The sequence below is a fragment of the Cibotium barometz genome, chromosome 48 (assembly GCF_041138505.1).
Source record: "Cibotium barometz isolate CiBa-2024 chromosome 48, ASM4113850v1, whole genome shotgun sequence".
Classification (NCBI taxonomy): domain Eukaryota; kingdom Viridiplantae; phylum Streptophyta; class Polypodiopsida; order Cyatheales; family Cibotiaceae; genus Cibotium; species Cibotium barometz.
The window spans coordinates 9,025,421-9,050,834 of NC_141093.1; the positions used below are offsets into that span (position 1 = coordinate 9,025,421).

General features: G+C 40.1%; 1 protein-coding gene across 12 annotated transcripts; it reads right to left on the reverse strand.

The window, feature by feature from the left end:
* Positions 1-17,202: 17,202 nt before the first annotated feature.
* Positions 17,203-25,103, reverse strand: LOC147610786 (NAP1-related protein 2-like). Of its 12 annotated transcripts, none has more exons than XR_015263892.1 (13): positions 24,783-25,103; positions 22,487-22,609; positions 22,328-22,378; positions 22,151-22,222; positions 21,927-22,040; positions 21,719-21,777; positions 20,104-20,164; positions 19,666-19,722; positions 19,509-19,583; positions 19,156-19,223; positions 19,019-19,070; positions 18,187-18,294; positions 17,203-17,930 (listed from the first exon to the last, which is right to left on the reverse strand). XR_015263892.1 is itself a non-coding variant. In XM_086785264.1 (11 exons), the coding sequence occupies exons 1-10, from the start codon at positions 24,897-24,899 to the stop codon at positions 19,158-19,160; spliced, it is 795 nt and encodes a 264-aa protein (XP_086641390.1). In that variant the 5' UTR covers positions 24,900-25,103; the 3' UTR covers positions 18,860-19,070; positions 19,156-19,157. The 12 variants fall into 12 exon arrangements, 1 of the variants encoding a protein (XP_086641390.1); XR_015263888.1 differs by having other exon boundaries at positions 18,187-18,343; XR_015263889.1 differs by having other exon boundaries at positions 18,187-18,349.
* Between the last annotated feature and the right edge of the window lie 311 nt (positions 25,104-25,414).

The following is a 25,414-nucleotide window of genomic DNA, read 5'->3' on the forward strand; positions in this document are numbered from 1 at the left end:
AAATGTGTTGTATGTGTGGAGCTTGATGAGGCTATTATAAATGTCATTTTGTATACATTGTCTTCATAAAGATTGATCACAGCAAATTAATTTGTATATCTTGTGTTCCTTTTGATCTCATGTATTTGAAAAATAAAAGGTGGATAACATATTCCATAGTGTTAAGACATGTTCCTTGTCTATATGAAAAGATAGAGATGAAGAGAGAGAGAGAGAGAGAGAGAGAGAGAGAGAGAGAGTGTGCAGGGGAGAATGAGAAGGGGGGAATAAAGTTGAAGGGATAGAGGGAGGGAGAGCATGAACAGAGAGAGGGAGAGGGATAGATAGCAAAGGGAGAGTGTATGGTGGTAGTGAGGAAAAGAGAGGGAGAAGGACAGACAGCGATGGAGAGAGTATGCATTAGAGTGTGTTGTGTGGTGGACTGGGTGATGGCCAACACCAACAAACACACAAGAAGAAAAGTATAAGGGATTATAACTTGGGGATACTAGGATCCCAGCTCAAAAGGCACCAATCAACTAGGAACCAATCCTTTGACCTCCAGCTAACATAAATGGACATCTCTACACACTCCAATCCTTCCAATCCGACCCAGCTAACTCCTCCAGCCATCCTCCCAAGTCAGCATTGACCTACAACACCTCTGAACTTCCACCTATAAGCCTCAGCTAACATCCAGCTAACCAAAATAGCTCTCAGCTCTGACACAAAGCTAATCAGATTTTCTAGCTATGACCTGATTTGGAAGCCAACTACTCACCCCAGTCAGAAACATGTCCGCTTGACTCATAGGGTGTCCTCTAACATTAGAAAACTTTACAATCTTGCTCCAGAGCTTCACTAAACCTATCAGCACTCCATTGTTCACTCCCTACTGACCTTCTGACCTGAAAACACCTTAATTAACTCACAGTTGGCTGAAATCTATAACTTAGAATGTTGATGCTTGTCCTGAGTCAGAATAATGTCCTCCAAGCTCTCCAACCTTCCTTATACATCAACTAACCTCCACTTTTGACCCTTATAACCTCTCTGAACCAGTTAGTTGCTCTCTATTGCCACTTTTTTGACTTAGATATGTCCTAATTGACAACTGATTCAGCTGACTCTAAACTCACTTAAAAATCTTCCTCTAGTGTCCTCTGACACCACTATACCCTCAAACACCTCAGATCTCACCAAGACCCAACACAACAAACCCTACTAACAGCAGTTAACTCCTCCCTACTGACTCTGAGACACCTTCAGCCCACTAGCCCTTCTGACTGCTGACCTGACTACTCAAACTGTCAGACCAAAGCCCAAAAGGTTCCTCTCAACTCAAAAAGACTGGTTCTCACCTTCTACTCAGTCTGTGACTCTAGTCTCTCAAAAGGTGATGTCTGTGACTCTAGTCTCTCAAAAGGTGATGACTTAGTTCTGACATCAGATTATAGATTTACACTCACAGGGGTTCCTCTTCCATCATCTCAATCAAAACAACTGACGTAAGGCACCATGGCACAAAAACTCATCAATTCACACAGAATTCAAGCTCCACACACTTTATCCCTCATGGAAACAAAACCAGTCAGTCTCAACATCCCTAAGACTTGGGGCTCAAAGAAAAAGAAGAAAACATAGAAGACTCTTGGATCCTCCATTGATAGACCTCAGTTGACAGCTCTTCACAGATTCATTTTCATTCACAAACCAACACCCATCTCTCAAGCAGAGCTACAATTGTGCATGCATATTCTAAAACAAGTATCTAATGGAGGTGTTGCACAGAAGTCCTAGGGGACACACCTCCTAGCTGGCTCTGGTCTCCTACTCTCCCTCCGCTCTAATCCAATCAAACCTTCTCACATTGCACTGTTCCCGTAACCTTCAACATATGCAGGATCTCTAGCTCTGCAAACCACAATCAAGCAAGTAGACCTACAAGAGACACACTCAACTACAGCCTCTCCTCTACTCTGCTCTCTGGTGGTCACTCTCAGCCACCACTCTTGCCTATATCCCAAAATAACACATAATTGTTCTTCTTGAACCCGCATCGTCGCCTTTGTTTCTTCCAGAATACAGTGCAGCCTAGTTCTTTTGATCTCCCATGCACTTTCTTTTTTGGTTTCTTGAACCTGTTCTTATCCATTTGATTGCCACATTATTTTTGCCACCTTGGATTAATTTCACACCATCATATATGCATTTCATTTACCTATACATCATGCTTTGAGTGGGCTCGGGATTTCCCTCACATATAGCACACCCCCTGGATGAAAGCATTCATATTTTCATACCTTATTTCTTGCAAGTCTCCTTCCTGCCGACCTTACTCTCCATCTTTCCCAAACCAAATGCCAAAATGCCACTATAAAAACAACTATCAACCATGCATAAAGAAACTTTGTTGCAGCCCACCCCCAAGGTCAAATGGCATCATCTTTCCAAACTACAGGAGGGGAGAGGTGAGAGAATACAAGGGTATAGAGAGAAATTGGTGGTGAAAAAGAACCCGCTCACTCAAACCTGCTTCGTGCTCACACTTCAAACAGACAATTATAAAGACAACCAAAGCTTCAAAGGAAAGAAGTCCAAGGTTAAATGGGAGATATGTTGCTTACCTAAAAAACAAGGGGGTGTGGGTATCTTGAACCTAAGGAAACTTAAACCTAAGGAAACTTGCCGATAAATTAGCTTGTAAATGATTGATTAAAGCCTTGGAGAACAAAGAAGATTTACGTTGCGAGCTAATTTAATTTTACGAAATGTGGAGAAAGTGGCTCCTACTATCTACCAAAATTGTTATTAAAAGACATGATGTGAGCTTAGTTATTGAATGAATCAAGCAATGCACAAGATCATCACATAAACAATCTCACACCATTAAAGCAACACATGCCACCACTTAGATGTTAATGAAGTGTAACCAATGAGCAATGGAGTATACTCAAGGTCACCACAACTGCATCACATAGACAAATACCAATGAAGAGAGCAAAGAGAGAGTATTTCCACAAAGGACCACTTAGTATATTGAAAACTAAGCAATTAGACAAAGTATGGGCACTATACTCTCCACGTAGCTATCTCTAGCTCTCTAATGTATGAGTAGTAGCCCCTGAATTTATTGACTCATGAGAGGGAGGTGCCTAGAGCCCTTGATTCTCTCCATCTCCCTATGATTTCTCACCTGACTCACCTAAAAGGTGATGCCCCAATAAAAGGAAGATAACTACTAGACCTACACCCAGTTACTCTAGTAATTTAAGCCTTCTAAACCTTAGAACAAACCATTCTAAGGTATCACTAAGGAAACACACTAAGAATGGATGCTAGATCACATATTTCTAACACTCTCCCTTGATCAAGCATCCACCATACCATGCAAGGTGTGCTTGGATCAACTCTATCACTGAGATAAGAAATCACTAAGATAACAAATTTGCCCCACGAGCTCAAAAATGTCATACAAACTGCTAGAATAATGAGTCTGAGAAGTTCGCCTCCTCCTTCTCTGATTGCTTGGCTTTGCCCTTCTCTTTCTCTTCTTCCTCTTGTAGCAATCCTTAATGATGTGGCCCTTCTTTTAGTAATCCTTAATGATGTGGCCCTTCTTTTTGTAATAGTAGCACGTTCAAGGAGCCTTGGTCTTCTTGTCCTTAACTGTAGCTAAGTAGGAAAATTGATGGTGAAGGAGCTAATGCTTTGGAAGCCTCCATGCGAGTTTCCTCTAAAATGAGGCCATAAGTCACTGAGATTAATGTATGATTGTTTTGATTAGCTATGACCGAGCCACACTGCTCATAGCAAGGAGGCATGCTAGAAAGCAACACATAGATGGCCTCCTCCTCATCAATAGTCACACCTGCACCACTAAGTTGATCAATCATACAACGGATGCCAATTACATTAGTAGCAATACTAGTTTTATCATCCTTTTCCATCCGATAAATCTTCTTCCTTAAGAAGAATCTAGCAGCTGCATTTGTTGCCCAAAGATAGACTTGAGCCGAAGCCATGCTTCATTCAAAGATAGACTTGAGCCGAAGCCATGCTTCATTCAAAGTCTTTGCAGAACTGACTTGATGAATCTGGCTATCACCAAGCCCACAAATAATGAGAGACAATGCCTTCAGTGAGTCTAAAGTGGTCCACTTAGAGATAAGATCTGGATCTCAACTTGGTCTTTTCTTAGTTCCATTTACCACTTCCCACATATCTTTCTCAATCAAACACATTTGCATTTTGATGCACCAAGTGTGGTACTTGGAGCCATCAAATTTATCGGTTTTGTCAAACATTTTCCCCACCATGGTTGCCATGGTACTCAACCTGGCACTCACACACAGTGTAACACAAACAAGGAAGTCCTTTATAGCTCTAGGACTTTACAATGGAGCTTGGCTTTTCACCTAGAAATGCTTTTACTCAAGGATCCCTTCACCAAACAAATGAAGGTGTGTGCACATGAATTATGACCACCCCTGACAGTGTGAATTTGTCTGGGTTTTGAACTTTATCTTAGATTCTTTGGCTAGTGCAAGTTGGGCTTTAGTTTTTGTTTGTAAAAACCTTGGCATTTGACTAGCACCACTCACACTTGGACCCTGTTGCTCTAATAAAGCATTTGTAAGCTTTATTAATTAAAGCTTTTAATTAAAGCTTACTAAATAAAGCTTAAATTGCTTTTTATGAATTAATCTCATCGTCAGCCTAATCACAAGCTTAATATGATCTTAGGTGAAGCAAATCGAAGTAATTAGGTCATCCATCCCTGGATTTGCAGCGTCGCCGACCATCGGATGGAGAGAGAGAAGAATGTAACCGTGCACTGCTGCCACCCGACAGAGAGAGGATGCATCGCCGGCTGCCCACAATGTAGAATAAAGAAGAAAATATATATATATTATATAAATTTTAAGCTTGTTCACAAGCTTTTGCATTCAATGCATAAACTGAATTAATAAATTGGGTGAAAAATAAATCAAGGGAGTCCCTCATCCGTCCATGATGGAATTCTTGACATTGCAGCAGTATAGCATTTGGCTATGGCTCTCCATGCTCCTCTCCTTGCTCTTTCAATGAGTATTATTGAGAGATTATGAAGAGGATTAGTGTTGAGGAAGGTGGTTTTGTGGTTTTAGGAAACCCACTAATGGTTTTCACCTAGTTTTACCCTTTGGGCAATAGATTGATGGAGATTGGTTACCCAATGGTTAAAAACAAGCCTTCTTTCAACCATACATAAACATAAATCCATAAACGTGTTCTTCTTCTTCAATTTAAATTCAAAAAAATTATCAAAATTCTTTTTCTTCAATTTAAATTCAAAAAATTTACTAAAATCACCTCTATTTTTGTCTCTTTCACCTCTTTGTCCACAAGTTTTGATCGCCTTCAAAAAGATTAAATTAAACCAAAGCTCTGATACCACTGTCATAAGACCCTTTAATCTTCTTGAAGAAATAATTAAAAACTTATAAAATATACTGAAAATTTAAAACAGACTTGAACTAAATTAAAAAATCATAGCATAACATAAGACAAAAGAGGAAGAATAACGTCACCATCAAGACAAGATTGGGTGCAATCTCTCCCCCCCACGTGTGTGTCTCCACTCCACACGCGGTATTTTAATCATATTAATAAATTTAGCCCTTGGAGCCATAAATAGCATAGCTTTTCCAAAATTGAGCTTTTTACAAAATTGGACCTTAGTCCAATGCTTTTAAAGCATTTCATCAAAAATAAACCTTGCCCAATATATAATTGCTAGTGGGCCTTGTTACATAAATGAGTGTGCACATTTATACCTATACATTAATCTTGTGCCCATTTGCATATTCCATTAAACTGAATCCTGCACAAATTAAATTAAACATATTTTTGTAAGATTATTAATTCATAAAAAATATGAATAAATACATACATGTAACACAGGCTTTCTTGCAATCATGGTGGGAATTTGGTGCTGATTTTATGCCGGAGGGGATTGCCCTTGTCTGCGCCAGAGGAGCCCCCACAAACTTCTCAATAACTACACTTAATTAATTGTTAATTAAGCTCTCAATTACCACTTAATTTCTTGTACAAACTCTACAGAACCCTTTTGGGAAGAATGCTGAATGGCGTGCTCTGTAGGCACTGATTTTGCAGGTTCTTGTGCTTAGCCGCTTCGTCCACAAAACGGACTACAAGATCCCCACACGAATGGTGCTGATGTGTGACCTGATTTGTAGAATGATGGCATCCAATCAACTACTTGTCTCTGCTTCTCTCAACCTTCTGAGATACCCGCGCGTGCTAAACAAGCTATAGGCGACGTCTATTGGGCTTTTGCTGTAGGCCTACAACCCTAAACCCAACGCCCTATGGTGGGTACAAAAGTCCCAAAACAATGGATGCAATGGGCAATCACACAAGTGTAATTGGGCCCTCCAATTTGCACCTGTTTTGCACATTGTTTCTATCACTCATAAAAAATAGCAAGTGCAATGGGCAATCACACAAGTGCAAATTGGGCCCTCCAATTTGCACCTGTTTTGCACATTGTTTCTATCACTCATAAAAAACAGCAAGTGGTACCTCCATTAATGTTGTTACCCCCATCAAGTTTAGTGTTGAGAAAGGCCTTTGGAATGTTGATGATGACTTGAAAGAGATCTTTGAGTTGAGATTCAATGCTTTAATGCAATCAAACTCCCTTCACAATGATCTCACCACAACTATTTGCTCTTCACACAGTGTCTCTCACATAGAAATGCTCATTCACACCCACAATGGTGTGGCCCACTAAGTGACAATCCCTCCCTTAATCCCTTATTGTGCCACTCACTAAGAGGATAAGAGGAATAGATGAGAGAATGATTTCAAGATAGGATCCACAAAGCGGTTATGCTCACATAGAGACCTACACACACGTGTAAATTGTTTTGACTTCTTCCTCTTGACTCCAATGTGCCACTCAATAAAGTGATGAATCAACAACAAATGCAACAAAGAGTCACTCACAAAGAATACCACTCAATGTTAATAGAGAATGCTACCCACAATCACAAAGATGTATCTATGAACTCATGAAAGATTACATTCACATGTTAAAAGACATGGTGTGACCTTAGTTATTGAATGAATCAAGCAATGCACAAGATCATCACATAAACAATCTCACACCATTAAAGCAACACATGCAACCACTTAGATGTTAATGAAGTGTAACCAATGAGAAATGGAGTATACTCAAGGTCACCACAACTGCATCACATAGACAAATACCAAATAAAGAGAGCAAATAGAGAGTATTTCCACAAAGGACCACTTAGTATATTGATCACTAAGCAAGTGCACAAATTATGGGCATTATACCCTCCACTTAGCTATCTCTAGCTCTCTAATGTGTGAGTAGTAGCCCCTAAATTTATAGACTCATGAGAGGGAGGCGCCTAGAGCCCTTGATTCTCTCCATCTCCCAATGATTTCTCACCTGACTCACCTAAAAGGTGATACCCCAATCAAAGGAAGATAACTACTAGACCTACACCCAGTTACTCTACTAATTTGAGCCTTCTAACCTTAGAACAAACCACTTTAAGGTATCATTAAGGAAACATACTAAGAATGGATGCTAGATCACATATTTTTAACAATTGTGTTGGTGGAGATGCTCTGCACACACACGAAGACACACACGCACACATAGTAACACACAAGCTCAGAGAGCGAGAGAGACGAGATACGCTACCTTGAAGCACTCGATGATAATGATGATGATGAATGTGAAGTATAGCAGCCCCCTAGTCCTAGGGCTGATGTGGCTAACACACTAGAGTGTGTTCACATGGGAAAAAGACCCCTACTAGCACAGGGTAAAAAGACCCCTACTAGCACAGGGTAAAAAGTGCTCGTGTGCAGGGCTGTTCACACCAAGACTTCCAAGGCTAACAAACCCCCCTGAAGTGAATGGTGTGCACATGTACAGAGTGTAGCAGACTACCCTAATAAGTTCAAAGCTTGCGGAAAGCCTCAAACTTTTCCTTGGAAAGGGACTTGGTAAACCCATCTGCCACATTGGCTTGTGTAGGCACATAAGTCAAGGCAATCTCTCCTGCATGGAGCCTTTCCCTGAAATAATTATAATGTACCTCAATGTGTTGTGTCTGCGCATAAAAAACCTGATTCTATGCGACTGCATATACACTCTGTGAGACTGTTAGTGAAAATGGTGGTAGAAGACAGTTGTCTAATACCACGATCTACCAATACACACTCCACAGTGGCTGTAAATGCTGCCTTGTACTCAGCTTGGCAACTTGAAGTGACCATTGTTGGCTACTTCCTATACTGAGCCATGAAATACATGAACTACCAAGAAGGAAACAATTACCAATGATTGACACCCTAGTGTCATAACATCCTGCCAAGTCACTGTCAGTGTAGGTGGACACGCATAAAGAAGACACATTGCTGTTAAACAATGCAAAGTCCCGAGTGCCTTGAAGGTATTGAAAGACACATTTCACTACTTGCCAATGCCAATTGTTGGGGCAATGGCATAAATCCGCTCAGCTGTGTCACTGTGCATACTGAATATCAAGTGCATAGATATATAAGGTATCCACCAATAGCTCACTTATAAGGGTTGGCATATCAAAAGCTCTTTAGATAGCAGGATCCCCCCCTCAATCGGTATAAACTAGATACCCAAATAGTAATGCAAAAGAACCCATTCTTGTAACATCAAATGCATGTTGTACGTCAACGAGGAAATCATCAAAGCCAATTTCTGCTACATTTGCTGATCGTCAGCCACCAGCAAAAGTTTGAACGCATGGATGTTACCCAATTATCATCCTCCAATGCATCAAATCAAGAAAGTGATTCCTCATGTAATGTGGAAGAAATAAGGGATGTATCAGCAAAATAAGATGCATGTCTAGAGACAACACATGTTGGACCTGGCATGTGTAGGCAGCTCGTTTTTTCAGGTAAGGTGGCGCAGAGTCAATGGGGGGAATCACGAATGGTTGCATCCTCTTCAAGTAATGGATCACCCATGGCATTTGGGGAGCAATATGGGAAAGTTGGGCTACTGAATTACGAAAGCAATAGAAGACTGATTTGGAGCCAAAGGAGGCTCAACAGATTCAGCACTGGTACCAAATATAAAGGTATGAAGATGTAAGCAATTTCCAATAGCAAGGACCACTGAATAACAATATATCAACAAAGGAAGCTTAGTTAATGGTCAAGCCGACAAGGTGGTAATCAAAAAAATGGAAATGGGCTGATATAACAAATCTATCCAAGTGGGGGCTAGAAGGCATACATCTAGCCATTACTATGAGAGTATAAGGCAACCTCTTAGTAAGGCAAAATAAAAGAGATGTGTAATCCCACACAAATTGATGTAAAGAAACTCTTGAATTATGCATAGTGACAAAGCAACCAAGCTGAAGACAATGTAACATTTTGACTCCATTAGCATCCATGTAAATGAGCTGCAAGGGGGAGGCAACTTGAACAAGGAGCTGGGAAAGAAAGTAATGCATCTTAGCAAGTAAACATCACTACATAAAGGTATGCCTTCAAGACATAGCACAACTGAGAGGTCAAATGCATAAGTGACCACCACAAACATCACCAATAGCAATACACAACATGTGTCCCGCCTCAAATGCAATAGCCATAGAGCGACAACTCAGGTGACAAGTGCTATAAAGCATAATCATCTAAGTCCGGATCATCACCATGATCAATGTATGGCATAGCAACATCATGCAATGAAGATGTTGTGACTAAGGTATAATCATCATGAGCCAATTTAGCCTCTTCTTCTGCATCAGATGAAGCAACACCAACTGACAATGCTAAATCAGAGTACCAAGAAACATATGATAATGAGAAACAAGAGGTCGGGCGGCGGCAGATCACTGCATGCCACTATTAAAGCATAGCCATCATATACGAAATTGGCTTTCTTTGCATATTGTCAGTGGTAGTTGCAGCAGAGCAAGACCTTGTTGCTTCTTCATCTGCTCACTCTATTTTCGCTTCTGGCATTCTTCAATGACATGACCAGGTTTTCGACAATAGTTACATCTCTTCTTCTCAGATTCTGCTCACTCTATTTTCGCTTCTGGCATTCTTCAATGACATGACCAAGTTTTCGACAATAGTTACATCTCTTCTTCTCATATTTCTCCCCTTTGGGCTCAGAAGGATCTGAATGGGCTGGTGCTTTACCCTTAGGTTTAGCACGAGAAGGAGCCCCAGATTTTCCTTTACCATAATGGAAGGTAGCACAAGCCTGATTGGAAGCAAGCATGTTGCTTCTTCTTCTGCTCACTCTATTTTCGCTTCTGGCATTCTTCAATGACATGACCAGGTTTTCGACAATAGTTACATCTCTTCTTCTCAGATTTCTCCCCTTTGGGCTTAGAAGCATCTGAATGGGCTGGTGCTTTACCCTTAGGTTTAGCACGAGAAGGAGCCCCAGATTTTCCTTTACCATAATGGGAGGTAGCAAAAGCCTGATTGGAAGCAAGCATGTTGTTTCGGCTACCAACTCATCAAATGTGTACAAATCTATATCCCTCTTTGTCAGGAGGCAAAGAGTGGTAGCAAATCCTTGATAGGATTCAGGCAATCCATTGAGACCTGTAGAGACAAGAGAATTGTCATCACCTCATCAATATTGATCAATTGTTATCTCAGATCCTTAACACGGGTTAGATATCCGTATATTCACCCTCAGTCAGATGCTCTAAGTCAGGATTTTTATGTAAATAGGCAGCTCGAGCTTCATTGGCGAATCTGATACAGAGAGAGGCAAGTATATCCCATGCACTTTTAGAAGAAGTACATGAACGGATATGAGGTATGGCTTACCATGCATGAGAGAGTAATGAAGGCATGCACCTTCACATCTTTAGCGTTCCATCTAAGTTCTATTGTAGGAGGAATAGGTGTAGGTGGTACACTTTCACTGGAATCAAACTCATTAGTTTCGACACACTGGATCCACCCGACGTGCTAACATTGTGGATGTGGGCCCAGCAGGTCTTAACTGAGCTTCAAATACATACACAACCAAAAGCTAAAAGCCAAAGGTTGAATTGCTAACCAGGCAAAACTGACAAATGCAATTGAATGGCTGATCGAGCAAATTTGAAGCTGAATGCTGAATGCTGAATGTTGAAGCCAAATGCTGAATGAGGAAAACCAAAGACTGAACTATGGACCAAGCAAAGCTCACGAACACAACTGAATGGTTGATCAAGCAAAATCGACGAGTCCAATGCTGAAAGTTGAAAGCCGGTACTCAGACCATAGCACAGTAGTAGGCAAAAACAATAGAAATTTGCGGATACTGAAATCCATGCCGAAATCTTCTGAAAGCTATGTGTATTGCTAGTGTGTGAGGTTGCCATAATGTACGGTAGCATAAATGAATGACACCAATGTACAGAAGGAGGCAAAAAAAACCTAGATGTGTGGAAAGTGTGGGAGTTTACCCAAAATGTACGGCAGCGAAGATTAATGACAGCAGCAAAGTACAGAAGGGCATGAGCATACCCGAGATGTACAATGGCGTAGATTAATGAACCGCAACAGAGAATAACGGCGTGGAGCAGTGTGGAGCTATTGGCTCTGAAACCAAGCTCTGAGACCTAGGCACTGAAACCTAGACTCTGAAACAAAGCTCTGATAACGCTGCTCTGATACCATTGTTGGACGAGGGAGTGAATGCTCTGCACACACACATAGTCACACACGAGCTTGGAGAGCGAGAGAAATGAGATGCGATAGCTGGAAGTACTCGATGATAATGATGATGAATGTGTGGAGTACAAAGTACTCATACCCTAGGGCTGATGTGGCTAACACAATAGAGTGTGTTCACACAAGGAAGAAAACCCTGCCACCAACACAGGGTAAAAAGTGCCCGTGTGTAGGGCTCTTCACACCAGGACTTCCAAGGCTAACAAATTGGAGGGGTTTACCACAAATATGAGTATTTTGTGGACACAGTAACCAAAGGATCAGATCTTTGGAGGTCTCTTTGGGAAGCTTGGTGTAGAGTCAAACATTAATTGAAATTGTTTGGCAAGAAAGGTCAAATAGGTGGATTGGAGAAGGACTCAATAAGGTTTTTTTGTTATTGCTACAAAAATTAGCTTTCATATTAGGAAAGCTAAGATGCTTTGTAGGAAAGGATTGAAGCCATGGGAAATCTTTGGGATGCAGGTTGAGGGGGGGAGTGGGTGCAGTCGTGGCGGCGGTGGAATAAGGCATGGTTTTCCAAAGGCCCTAATCTTACAATTAATTATATGCCTGATGAATTAATTGAAAGATTAAATGGGAATTGGGGAATGCATGGATCAAAAGAGCGGTGGCAAAATATTTTCCAGTGGTTATAGGAATCCAAGTTATCCCCTAAGATTAAAATTTTCAAATGGTTGATCATTTATCAAGGGATTTGGGTCAAGGTGAAAGCTAAATTTTGGGTTCAAAACATTAATTGCCCATTATGTAAACATTTGTTTTATGCAAAGGTGCAAATAGTTAAAAAGCAGTAATGAAGTTCTGCAAAGAAAGATGAAATTCTACAGGAAATATGAATGAATTTCTAATCTACCCTAGGATCGATTGGTCACATGACTTATTGGGAAAAAACAACAAATTTTCTCAAAAAGTGAGATTTGACATTGCCATTGTGTTCAGAAGGTGGATTTCACCCTAGTAGAGTCTTCACTTATGCTTAATCTTATCAAAGTTGCCTAATTTTCACTAATTTTTGCTTAATCGCTATAATTAGCATTTTCGCTTTATCATAATTATTCAAATAATCCAATAGATTATTTGATAATCCAGTGGATTACCTTGAATACTCCGATGGATTATATCCCCTCAAGATAAGGATAAATTTTGCCCAATCAAAATTTGAGACTGGGCACACGCAATCTTGGAATAATCCGGCGAATTATCTCACAAATAAACCGGCCAATTATTTTGAAAATAAATCCGGTCAATTATTTAAAAAATAATCCGACTGATTATTCCAAAATAATCCTCCAAAGTATTTAAGAATAATCCAACCAATTATGTTGAAAAATAATCCGACCAATTATGAAAAATAATCCAACAAAGAATTTTGGCAAATTACTTGTTAATCCGGCAGATTACCTACGAAAAGAAAAAAAGGGAAAAAATCAAAAAATAATTTTGAGAAAATTGTGAAGAAAAGGGGAAGGGAAAGGAGACTTGGGAGAAAAAAAATGAAAATAGAAAAAAAAAAAAACAAAAAAACCCAAAAATGGCCAAAATTTGTTAAAAAAAATGAGACTCGTTCGGGCATCCTTATAAGCCTAAAAAAGCCTAGAAACATCTATACATATAATTTTAACACATTGAAATGGTTTTAAATGACTCCAAGCATCTAGCAGAACTAGGTCAAATAACAATAGATCTTACATTCATGGAAGGAATGATGTCATATCTTAGGGAAAATTTTAAATCCACCAAGAGTGATACATCATTCTTGATGGTATTAATCATGGATCGTGTTGAAGAGCTTGCATCAAGCCATGCATCAGATACTAGTGCAGACAATGATAGACAATGATGAAATCATTGATTATGAGACTCTAGCTGAGACTCCTGAAGTACAAGTTGCTTGGAAAGAGCTCTAAGAGAAGATGGCTGAATTTGAAAAGCTTAACCATCAATTAAAGGAATTATTGCACAGCATAGAGGATTCTACTCTGGCCCAGCAGATTCCTAGCTCCTCTTCTCAACATGTAGATCTGACACAAGATTTTATGGGACCATTGAGTACATAGAATCATGGAAACATTGATTCACGTCAGTGGCTCTATACTTTTTTTGTTTTGTTTTTCGAGCCGTAGCAAGGTCGTTCTAAGACTCGAATAGAGAAACACTTTTTGTCATTAGCTTCATCGTCTCCAGTCTCAGAAACAGTTTCACTACTTCCTTAGGGCATTACCTTGGAAGACCCCTGAACTAGGCACGACAGCGACCAAGTACTCCCGGAGGAGCCCAGGTACTGTGGGACTTGCCCTCAACCCTCAGGCGTACCCACTAAAAACTCTGTATACCCGGTGGATTTCTGGAAAAGAATTACCCTACCCAAGTTGGGCGTCGGCTCGATACTCTAGAGAAACAATTGCTCTTGGACAAAATCATGAGTTTCTTATATGATTTACTAGGCAGATATTATGAGCATTATATATGGAGCTACAAAGGGCAAGGAACACATGCAATATGTAGTTGATTACATTGAGGCTACTATGAAATATCAAAGGCTCTTAGCAAGGCTTCATTGCCCTTGACTTGAATTCCCAATATTTGCCTGCAACTCAATCATTGAAACCCCCTAGTAGCCAGACAATTTCTGCTCAAGCCTCACAACTACATCTTCTAGTGAGCATTAACCTTTGTCTCCTCCAACGCAAAAGGCCAACTCTCCGAATTCCACTACTCCCAATGGAAGGAATATAACCATGCAAAATCAACCTAGTTTGCTTTCAAAAGGTATCCTAAAGGGTATTGATTTGGAGTACAATATTGAGAAGAATAAGCTCATGGACCTACTAACTCAAAAGCTTCACCCTCTTGAGTGGCAACCAGTCTTGCTACTTATTATACTGAATATAAAGGAAGGCTAGCATGTCTTGAAGATGTGTTTGATGTCATTGATGTTGTTGTGCAAGAGGAAAGGCGAGCAATAATTCCTCTTTTAAGGCAAGAGCTAAACAAACCTTCTAGCCCACAGCCCATGAAGGAAAAGAGTCCATTAAAAGCACCACCTGGACTTTTGGGTATTCCATTGGCTAAGCCAGCATTTTCTATAACAGGACAGAAATGCAAAAAGGCTTAAGAAATTCATGGAAAAAATTAGGTTAGTGAATCACCTGTATCTTCTACTAATGCACCTACGAAATCAAATGATAATATCTTGGTTAAGGAACAACCCACCTCACCAACCATAGAGACAAAGATCTCTACCCCATGGAAGGGAAAACAAAAGATCGAAATGACCAAACCATCAAAGACCAAGCCTAGCCCGGAAGTATCATCATCACTTCTAAGAAAATGCATTGAAATTGATAGCCCCTATGGCAAAGTTCTTTTTAGTGCTTTGATTCTATGCATAATTTACTTTCATATGCTCCTTCGTGTCAACTAGGTAAACCTAAGCTTGAATCAAGTGATTTGAACGTAAAGGGCTCGAGTAGAAGAAAAGTAAGGTGCTTGGTTTGTTGAAGACTACTACATACTCACAAGTCTTCTGGTCATGCCCACATGATCTAACAAGGGGCCAATTCTTCTTGGTCACAATTGGACAATGAAGGCTGAGGAGACCAGTATACCTACTGGTGATAAGAGTGAGAATGAGGTAACAGCTCCTAACTCTCAAACTCCTCACTCCACATACATACCACTACAAAAGCAAACTCTCATAGAGAGTCACGAGAAGAAAGCCTGAACAGAGTAAACTCTTACCTAAATCTTCCACCCCACCTACATCTTCTTCAACTAAAAATTGTTCACCTACTGCTAAGAAGAAGAAGAATCAAAGGAAACATAAGAAGCAGCAACAATGTACCTTTCAAGAGGCATCAAGATCTTCTCCACCTGTCCCATAAGAACCATTAATGACAACCAATAGGCCTAGGAGACATAATCACCACCGCAAAAGAAAACCACAAGTTGCACCACATTTGGGTCCCCATAACACTACTTCAAGCACAAGGATATTACGAGGGTAACCCAAACATTTGGATCCCCAAGAGAAAGCCAAGTGATTCCATCACCACCAGCAATCTATATTGAGCAACCCCAACACAATCCTCACATTCTCAGCCATCTAGAGCCATACAAGAGAAAGCCGTTCAAAAGAGGTAGATTCCAAAAGGATCCATGATAAGAGAATATGCAGAACAAAAGGATTTTGATGCTGTTTCAACTTCTTATACATCAATAACCCCAACCTCAAATGAAGCTTCTTCAACACAATACCCAAAGCTACATTGATCTCTTCACCCACTCTTACAAAGAAAAGTGCAGAGTCAACCTCATTGTCTTCCTAGCAAGAAATATTTCCTCCCCACATGCTCAACCCTTACCAATGCTTAAGTATGGTCATAGCTTCACATGGCAAGGATGGCTAGAACATACTTATGATTCAGATCAAAAGGGCATGGGATGATCTAGAATAGGAAGGGGGGAGCTCAAGAGGACCTCAACAGGAAGGGGGGAGCCACAATATTATAAACAAAGAATAAAGAGGTCAAAACCTTGTAAGAGTATCGAGTAGACTTGACCAGCATGCGGTGAAGTAAATAACCAATGTTAATTCTGAAAGGGAAAGAGAGGCAAATCCAAGTTCTTCAACGCTGTAACATAGAACTATTTTGTTGTTTCTCATTTATGTATGATAGTATCAAGTTCTTTGCCTACACCTAACATTGTATCAATAATTTTTCTAGGTGGAAGAACCCGTTTGCTAATAATAGTGGAAGGCCCCCACCCATACCCAAAAGTTATGCATGTTGCATTGGAATAATGAATCTTTTAGTACTTTTATACATTGGAGTAATAAATCTCTTAGCATTTCGTTCTCTGTACTAATCATGATTCGAAGTCTAACACACAGAATTTGAAAAGTTTGAGAGTTGAGACCAAAGCCACATCAATCAATGGGTAGCACAAGGCAATACCACACCCCTATTTTACAAGCACCAGATGCACAAGTTAAAAGAAAAACACCACCACCTATATGACCACATACATTATGTTGCATAGATAGCTATGCATATGTGCCTTCTTGAGTATGAGGCAATTTAAAACCTTCATAACAATTGAATGAGGCACATCGCTGCCATGATCATTGATGTGTACTAAAAATTATTGATTTGGGACGCAATTATAGGGCGCTTGTATTCACCCGATCTTTCAAAATACTTCATCCCCTACTACACCCTCCCCCCTATCCTGTAGTCACACACATGAACTTTCAAAATACTTCATCCCCTACTACACCTCCCCCCTAGCCTTCACTTGAAAAAGAAAAGCATCGATCTCTTTGATAAATGTTAATTTTTCTTTTAAGCAAAAGGCTTTTGGCCCAAAAAGAATTCAGGGAAGGAGAGGGATCTGAGTGCAAAATATATGCCTTGTATTCAGCGCAAATTCATAAATTTCTCATTATATCTGCAAATCTTTCGTAGCAAAATTGTGTCCAAGCCTGTAGACAAACTATTAAAAACTTGGAACCTCCAAACAAACGATGATTCAAAACTGTTTTGATCCATATGGAAACTCCTTAACCCCTTCAATTGATATCATTGATTGTTCCACCGATGGGTGTTCTGCAAGCATGATAGACGCATACATTCCATATATCGGCTATATATCATATGCTTAAGCCTCAAATCAGTTATTGCAACATGAGTGATGGCAACATGACACCTATGTCGGCTTGCATGTGCTTATTACGCTGCCATTTGATAGCATGCATATAATCAGTGCTTTCAGTGCTGGTTGATAAGTTTCTATCAATGAACTTTTGCATAGCCTTGTGCATGGTAACTTCGAAATGCACATTGATGTTGAGCTTGCCCATGCTTAAAACGGACATCCACAGTGGTTCATCAGTGAGGAGCCTAGTCATGGCTATTATATATGCTACGCAATTTCTACTACTGCAAACAAAGGGAGTTGTCGATTGCATGCTCACCTTGCTAGGGACACTAAAAACAAACCTCGGGCATGTCAGCAGCACAAGATACAAATTTTAAACCAGTCAAAACCCTACAATACAAAAAAGAAAAACTTTCTCAAAAGATGTGCTCTAGAGGGGACCTCCACACAAGCTGAAAACTTGAACATCCTCATTGCATGTATGTCGACATATCTTGCATCTGCCTCAAGTACCATAGCACAAAGACACTCAATAATTAGTCAAAACACAAGCAACACCCCTCCAACCTCAAAAGACAAATTGCCAACAAACTAAGCCGTGCCATTTTAGCAACAAAGACTCCACATAATTCATCCTCCACAAACTCCAAAAGACAAATCCTCAACCAACTAAGCCCTGCCATTTTAGTGACGGGCGACACCTAAATGACTCAGATTCAATTCACCTGAAACTAAAAGGCCAACGAAGATGTGTACCTTGCATCTGCTTCCAGTATGATGGCACAAAAGAGACTGCGTAATTCGTTGGAAACACAAGCACCACCCCAACAAACCTTGAACGACAAGTCCCCAACAAACTAAGTCCTGCCATTTTACCGACAAAAGGCTCCTAAATGGCTCGATTTCAATTCACCTGAAACTAGAAGGCCAACGAAAATATGTAAATCTAAAAAAAAAACTCCACATGACTTGCAGTCAAAACCAGCAATCACATTAACAACCCCGCATTTCCTCTAACAATAGAGAAGCATGCCCATGAACAAGTTATGTTAAAAGTGCTCAAAACTTCTCAACATTTTATAAACACGGCATGATGGATAGTAGGATGCCTAGGGATGACAATCTTGCACAGCGAGCTTCCGTCCATCAGCATCACGTCCTATCTAATGCAAATACAAGATAACAATCCCCCCCTAGAAGAGCATCACCAAATTGGGGATCCTTCATAGTGATGTCCAACATTTTCCAAACCCTCTATAGCAAAACTGCACTTCCCAGATATTCTAGAATCTAGGCAGAAAAGGAGAGAACACTTCCAAAAGAAAAAAATTCAAATAGGCAGAAAAAACAGGTTTATTAAAGATAACATGCGTCTTGAATTATTCATGTAGATTACTAGAAGGAACAAAAAAGAGGACTGCCTCAAAGTGCATATTACTACTTGAAATTTCATCACTAAATGTGTAGCAAACGTTAAAAACAGTAAAAAATCTGCTCCTGAGTTAAATTACAGGAAGCAAAAGAACTGACATCAAATGCCTTGATTAACAGACTAGTCAAGAGACCTCCGAAAATTTCCAAAACAAACCTTCGTGTTCTCAAGTAAGAGTCAAAATTCTGGAGTCATCCTTCAAATCCAACTGGCAAAATGCAGCAGTTTCAGGAGACAACGTTTGTTGCCCCAAGTGCATGGGACACTACTCACAAAATTTCTGATGAAACTACCTCTACTCATCCTCATCATCATCCTCATCGTCAGGCTCCTCTTCGCCATCCTCATCAGCACCATTACCCTACAAGCCACAGTTTAAAAAAAAGGTGTATTTCCGAAGATACAACAGAATTAAGGGCTTTTCTCCAAAAAAACAAGGTGTGTGGAAGCACTCAGTAGAAAGTTCCTGGGAGTGGTGGTGAGTGATCCCCACATGCTTATGCTTGTACTTGTGTAAGGGCATGTGCAATGTGCATGCTTATAGCCTTTGCCAAGTCTTCCTAGCAAGGCTCTACCCTTGACAGTACACAAACCCATAGCTCGGAAAGGGTGTAACAGTGTAAGCAACACATTGCCTTCTGGTTACCTGATCTTTATCATCATCATCCTCGTCTTCTACATCTTCATCCTCAAACTCATCATCATCATCATTATCACCCTCCTACAAACAAACAAACAAAAATTAGCTTGTCACTTGAAAAACAACACTAACTAAAATTTATAAAATCCAAAGACAGTCATACATTGTTGAAATATTTCAAGGGATTCGGCCACAAATCCTCTTTGATTATCTCGGCTACCTGGGCAGCATTGACATTGTTAGAAGCAACCAACAACAAAAAATAAGCAACTGAGTTCTGCATGTCAAGAATTACAAGCACTTTTTGGAACAAACGGACAACATCTAATAAGCCAAAACAAATTATTAGAATGCCACAAGGCTGCTACTGCTGAGTATCACTTTTATAAGACTGCCAAACAGGCTTTTGCCCAAGCAGCTGCCAAATACCCTTCCCAACCATTGGGTACTGAGTTCAAAACCTTCACACCTTTGGTGTATGTCTATTGTTGTGGGGAAAGGACCAGGGAAAAAAACTGATCACTTTTCCTGCCACAAAAGTGTGCCATAATGCATAAAAAATGCAATTTTGCAAATGATTTGATCCTAGCGCAAATATTACCTCATCATGAACACCAACTGAAGAATCTTTCTGATCTGTGTCAGTGAACCACTTGAAAAAACTGCACAAAATATGGCAGTGATAAGTGATGATCTGTAACTGTAAGAGAGGCAAAGAAAATGACAGCTTGAGGTAGCTTCATTTGAACCAGGCATAAAATGCGTGGCACACTAAGCCTGAGACTCCTTAATGCAAAAACCCAATCCAACTGGGCTACAGAATATTAATCCGCATTTACTCTTATGCTATCTACATCAAAGAATAATATAAAGCGTGTATCACATCCTATTGCAAGTTTCCTCCTACCTTCAGCTGTTACATCCAACAAAGACAAAAGTTGAGCACTCGACGCATCAGGAAAACGTAAGCAAACCCACATACCGCCACACAAACAATCCTGGCCAACTGAAGAAAGAAATAACTAATCCCATAAATTTGGAACTAAAGCACGAGAAATGTGTACACACGAAGGAATAACAGCTCGATGTTGAAAATGAAAACCAAACAAGACCGCATAAAATGACCTTAACTCTGTACTATAAATTGAAAACGAAACAAGACAGAATGTAACACAGAAAACCTGGTTCTTCATCATCTCACAACCTAAAAAAAGTCCTAACCCATCTCTGGCCGTTTTCACCAAAAGGTCTGTTTTCCCTTCATCTGACGTGTGGGTGTGATTGAAGGAGGGCGGCTTGCCCCAGCACAGCCAGTTCTGAGGTGTTGACTGCATGGTTTATTAAATATTTGCTCTACAACTGTTTCAAGAGGGGCGTGATCATGATTATGGCTTGGCATGAACAATCATCATGCGATTGATTGCTCCTAGGCCATACACACATAGTCACATGGGACGCGAAATGGGGACGGGGAACGGGGATGGAAAAGATTGAGAATGGCCATTTCCTGTGACTAAAGAGTGACCTGGGATGGGAATCGGAACGGGAAGATGCTGCCATCCCCAACATTCCCGAGTCTAAAAAAGCCCATTCCCTGTGACTATGCATGCACAGATCATGCCAGCAACCCTGCACTGAAGTGAGAGACCATAGGTAACTTCCAAACTAGCTTCCATTACAATACCTTTCAGGTGCAAAGTCCTCAGGCGTTCATACGACGACGCAAGATCCTAAAAACTTTAATCTTCCCACACTTTCCCCAATATGCTCCATGCCCTTTCTGACATTTTCAAATTTTAATAGGTCTCCCTCTCCTCATCACCCAAAGCTCAAGATACCCTTGCAAAACAGAGGGCTTTACATGAAACTAAAGAGATGTCAAAAAACAATCTTAGATATTTCATGGGACAACCAACTAAGCAAAATTGCACATAGGCTGCGAAGTAATTCTACCTCCTCATTTTTCTACAAAATGCTTTTCCTTGGTGGATCCAAGAAGCTCGTAAAGTTGCTATAAAGTCAAGAGAAACCTAACAGCCCCACATGAAAACTACATACTCGCCATCCTCCTTTAACATATATTTTCCACACCATTCTCCTCATCGCAACTTATTCTTGAACGAGAATCCCTTTACAATTAGGACTTGCGCTTGCAACTTCTTGCACTTGGAAATCCATTGTACAAACTAACCCAATGCATAAAAGAAGATACAAACCTCTCCTCTGCAGCAGGCCGCTTGTTCCCCACCTTTTCTGGCACTCCATTTGTGAAATCCTGTAACATGCAGGAAAAAAATGCAATGGCATACTTAAAAACGATAGATTCCTGTGCCAGTAGAAAACACATCCAGCTGTCTTCACACACGAACAAGCCGCATGCAAATCTTACTATTTATAAAGGTGTACTGATTAGACATAAATTACCATGCCATCCTTCCAGCGAGGTTGAGTGCCTGATATAGAGGTGGTACCTTCATCAGAAAATCGGTAGACCTTTACTAGCTGAGTATCCTCAAAATAGGGATTGGGCCTAAAAGTCTGCCCAGAAACACCACAAATTGAAAGATAGAGCTCAATATATTCACCCCATAACATACTATCCAAAGAAGCAAACAAGACAAAAGCATGTTGCGTAAGAATCTTCTTACAAAAATAATACTGTAACCAGATTTCACGTCCTTGAAATCCTCCACATCCAGAGATTGAAGGTGCTTGAAAACCTTCTCAAAAGAGTAGCGATAGTGAATACCCCTTTTTAGACAGCAACTTGTAACAGCGAACCCTTACCTATAAGCACCTATTTTCAAAAATTCAAACATACTAACCTGTTGATCCTCCTCACTAAGAAGCTCACACAGTGCAGGGTGGCTGAGAAACTGCAAGCAAGCACTATTTACTCAACACAACCCAAAGCCACCTACAAATCATAGACGCACTGACATTATACTACTTTGGACAGCACTAAATCAATGTCTTTTACATACAGCAGTGAGCCAAAAGTCTGGTATCGCCTGGATGATTTCATTTCTTTTACTATAAATAGGCCTCCTCACTTCATTGTATTTCTGTTCAACTTCAAGAACTTTGTCGCTAGCTTCTTCGTTCACCTGCCATTAAGTAAGATTCCAAGGGGTTAGAATCACAAAGTAATTTTTTACAAGATTGTTCTCAATTGCTTGTGTTTGTGAAGCATCACAAACGAGGGTAGAAACTCAGCGAGCAAGGACCTAGATACAATCAATCTGTTTAAAAACTACAATTGCACTTTAAAGTTCAATAGTATTGCCATGAAAAAGGGTCAGAAGACTCAGAACCAATCAAAAAAGGCCCAGATGCTGTCAAAAAAGTCCAATCGTTTTTAAGGAGAAGGTAGAAACAAAAATGACCTCAGGCCCGGTTCACATAGTCCAGAGGTCACAACAAAAAACAACAAACCCATTACCAGCAAAACTTATACAAGCTAACGTAAGACGCAGCTGTTGCACAACAAGTATTATAAATTACTAAACCAAAAACTAGTAAACTACACAGAAGCATTTGGAAGTAACTATGTCATAGCATATAAGACTTGATGTGCATACTTAACCTCAAAGATAATCCGCACCGACCTTCTGGTGTTTTGAGACTCTTGGTTGGCTGGCAATACTCAACAAGCCTCTCTCTCTCTCTCTCTCTCTCTCTCTCTCTCTCTCTCATGCATGCATGCATGCATGTATCATTAAAGAGCTTTAAACAAATGGTACATTGAGGTGCTTTCAATAGTACTCATACATAAAAAAGAGGCAGGTTTCGAAAACGCTTTTTAAACAAAAGGAAAACCTTCCTTTTAATGAATCAAGATAAGGACGACTTCAACACTCAACTAATTTAAGGTTCTAACTTTAGTAAACTATGCCATATTAAAATAAAAGCCTCTTGAAGAATTATTGTAAGGTTTTCTGGCTGGTTTTTTCAGAATTCAGCTGGTAAAAGTCCATGTAATTGCGTGTTTATGCAAACAGGAAGGGGCACCCAAACACCTATTGATGGGACACAAATAACATCATTGTGCTTTGTGATCAACAGTTGCATTTTTCGCAAGTAAGTTACATTCAAAGAGCCCAATTCAAGATCCATGACATAAAAAAACCACATCAAGGAAGAGTCCACACACATTTTTGGTCTTGCCTTCTTAGGCAAGGACATTGTGAGGATTGGATCCTCAAGCTTTGGTCAAAAGACACATTATATAATCCTGCAATTCATGGGAATGGGAAATCACACGAAATAGACCATTACCTTTCTTAAAACAATCAAGAGGTATCTCCTTTCCCTCCAAAGCTTCATCTATAGAAGAGGTTTCTCCTTATGCTTTCCCTGTTCCCTCCATGAAATTTCCAAAATGCTTTCCCTGTTCCCTCAATGAAATATTCAAGGCAGGACGCTTCTTTGCAACTTGTTCAAAAGATCATTTCTAAGAGCCTAGACTCTCTAAGCTTTTCAAAAACCTTGTCACAGGTATATTTCAAAACCTTATTCTGAGTTCTTCAAGTACTTTCTCAATTGAACTGGGTTCTAAGGGGAAATAGCCAAGTTTTCAAAATTTGCTGCTGGAGCTACAAAAAATGCAAGCCTAACACAGGAGAGTCCCATTTGCATGCAAGCCTAACACAGGAGAGTCCCATTTGCATGCAAGCCCTCATGTAAGAGGGACTTGTAAAGTCTTTCCAAGCATAACAAAATTTGAATTTCAGAAATTTTGTTGTTCCGCATTCTAGCCTGTTGGAAAGACTCAAGCCTCTCTCGATCAGGAAGCCTAGAAATATCTCCAGAAGCATGTGTTGCATGTATAGATGGCCACTTTGTGTGTTGTTGTTGTTTTTTTTTTTTTTGGGTGGGGGGGTTTTGGGGGGGAGGGGGTTGATTTTGAGCTCACTTACTGGTCAATTTGACAGGAAGAAAAAATACACCTCTCATGACCAAAAAAAAAAAAAAGAAACTGTGAAAGTTGAAAGTCCAACATTAATAGGTGAAGATTAAATTGTATTTCAAATGTACCACAAAAAGAAAATGTGGGTGGGGGAAGGGGGGTCGTGTTTTTGTTGATGTGCCCCCCAATTTGACAGGGAGAGGAACTAAACCTCTCATCCAAAAAAAAAAAAAAAAAAAAAGGAGAAATATAATTGAACAGGGAAGATTAAAATGTCTTTTTTTAAAAACTTCTGTAAACGTTTGCAGGAAATTGAGAGCATGTGAATGGGTATTTTACTCCAAAAAAGGGGGGACAAGGAGCTGCATTACCTTTTCAAGCTCATCTTGAACCTCCTGCAGCTTCTGAATGGAGCGCACAAGCTCTGTGTCAAGCTGCTCCGAACCCTCCTCCTCCTCCACTTTGGCCCTCTTGCCTTTATCCGTCATGCTGCCCACTCTCCCACACAGAGAAAGAGCGAGGACAAAGAAACCTAACAGGACAGTTACGCTTCCTTAGACCTGAAAGACACTCAGATTAAAATTCAGCCCTAAAAATATCCATTGCATATTTATATTTTTTTATTTTATAGACTTCTATTAAGTATGAAAAAATCTATATCTATCTATCTATCTATCTATTCTATTAAGTATAAAAAATCTATATCTATCTATCTATTCTATACAAGATTAAGCGGAAGAGTCAAGCTGGCGCTCTATCCTCGTTTTTTTTTCGAAATCTCGATTAATTAAAAATGTCTTTTTTTGTTGACTTGGCGTTCTATCCGCTTTTCTTTTTGAAATCTTGATCGAAGCCATCGAGCCTCGAAGATGGTGTCAAAACTTTATGCCACGCACGAGAGGGATATCATCACTATGAGAGGGGGAGGGTGATGGTGATGCGAGCCTTGATGATCTAATGTACACACCGGCCGTCTGGTTTACGTTCATCTATTTTTGCTACC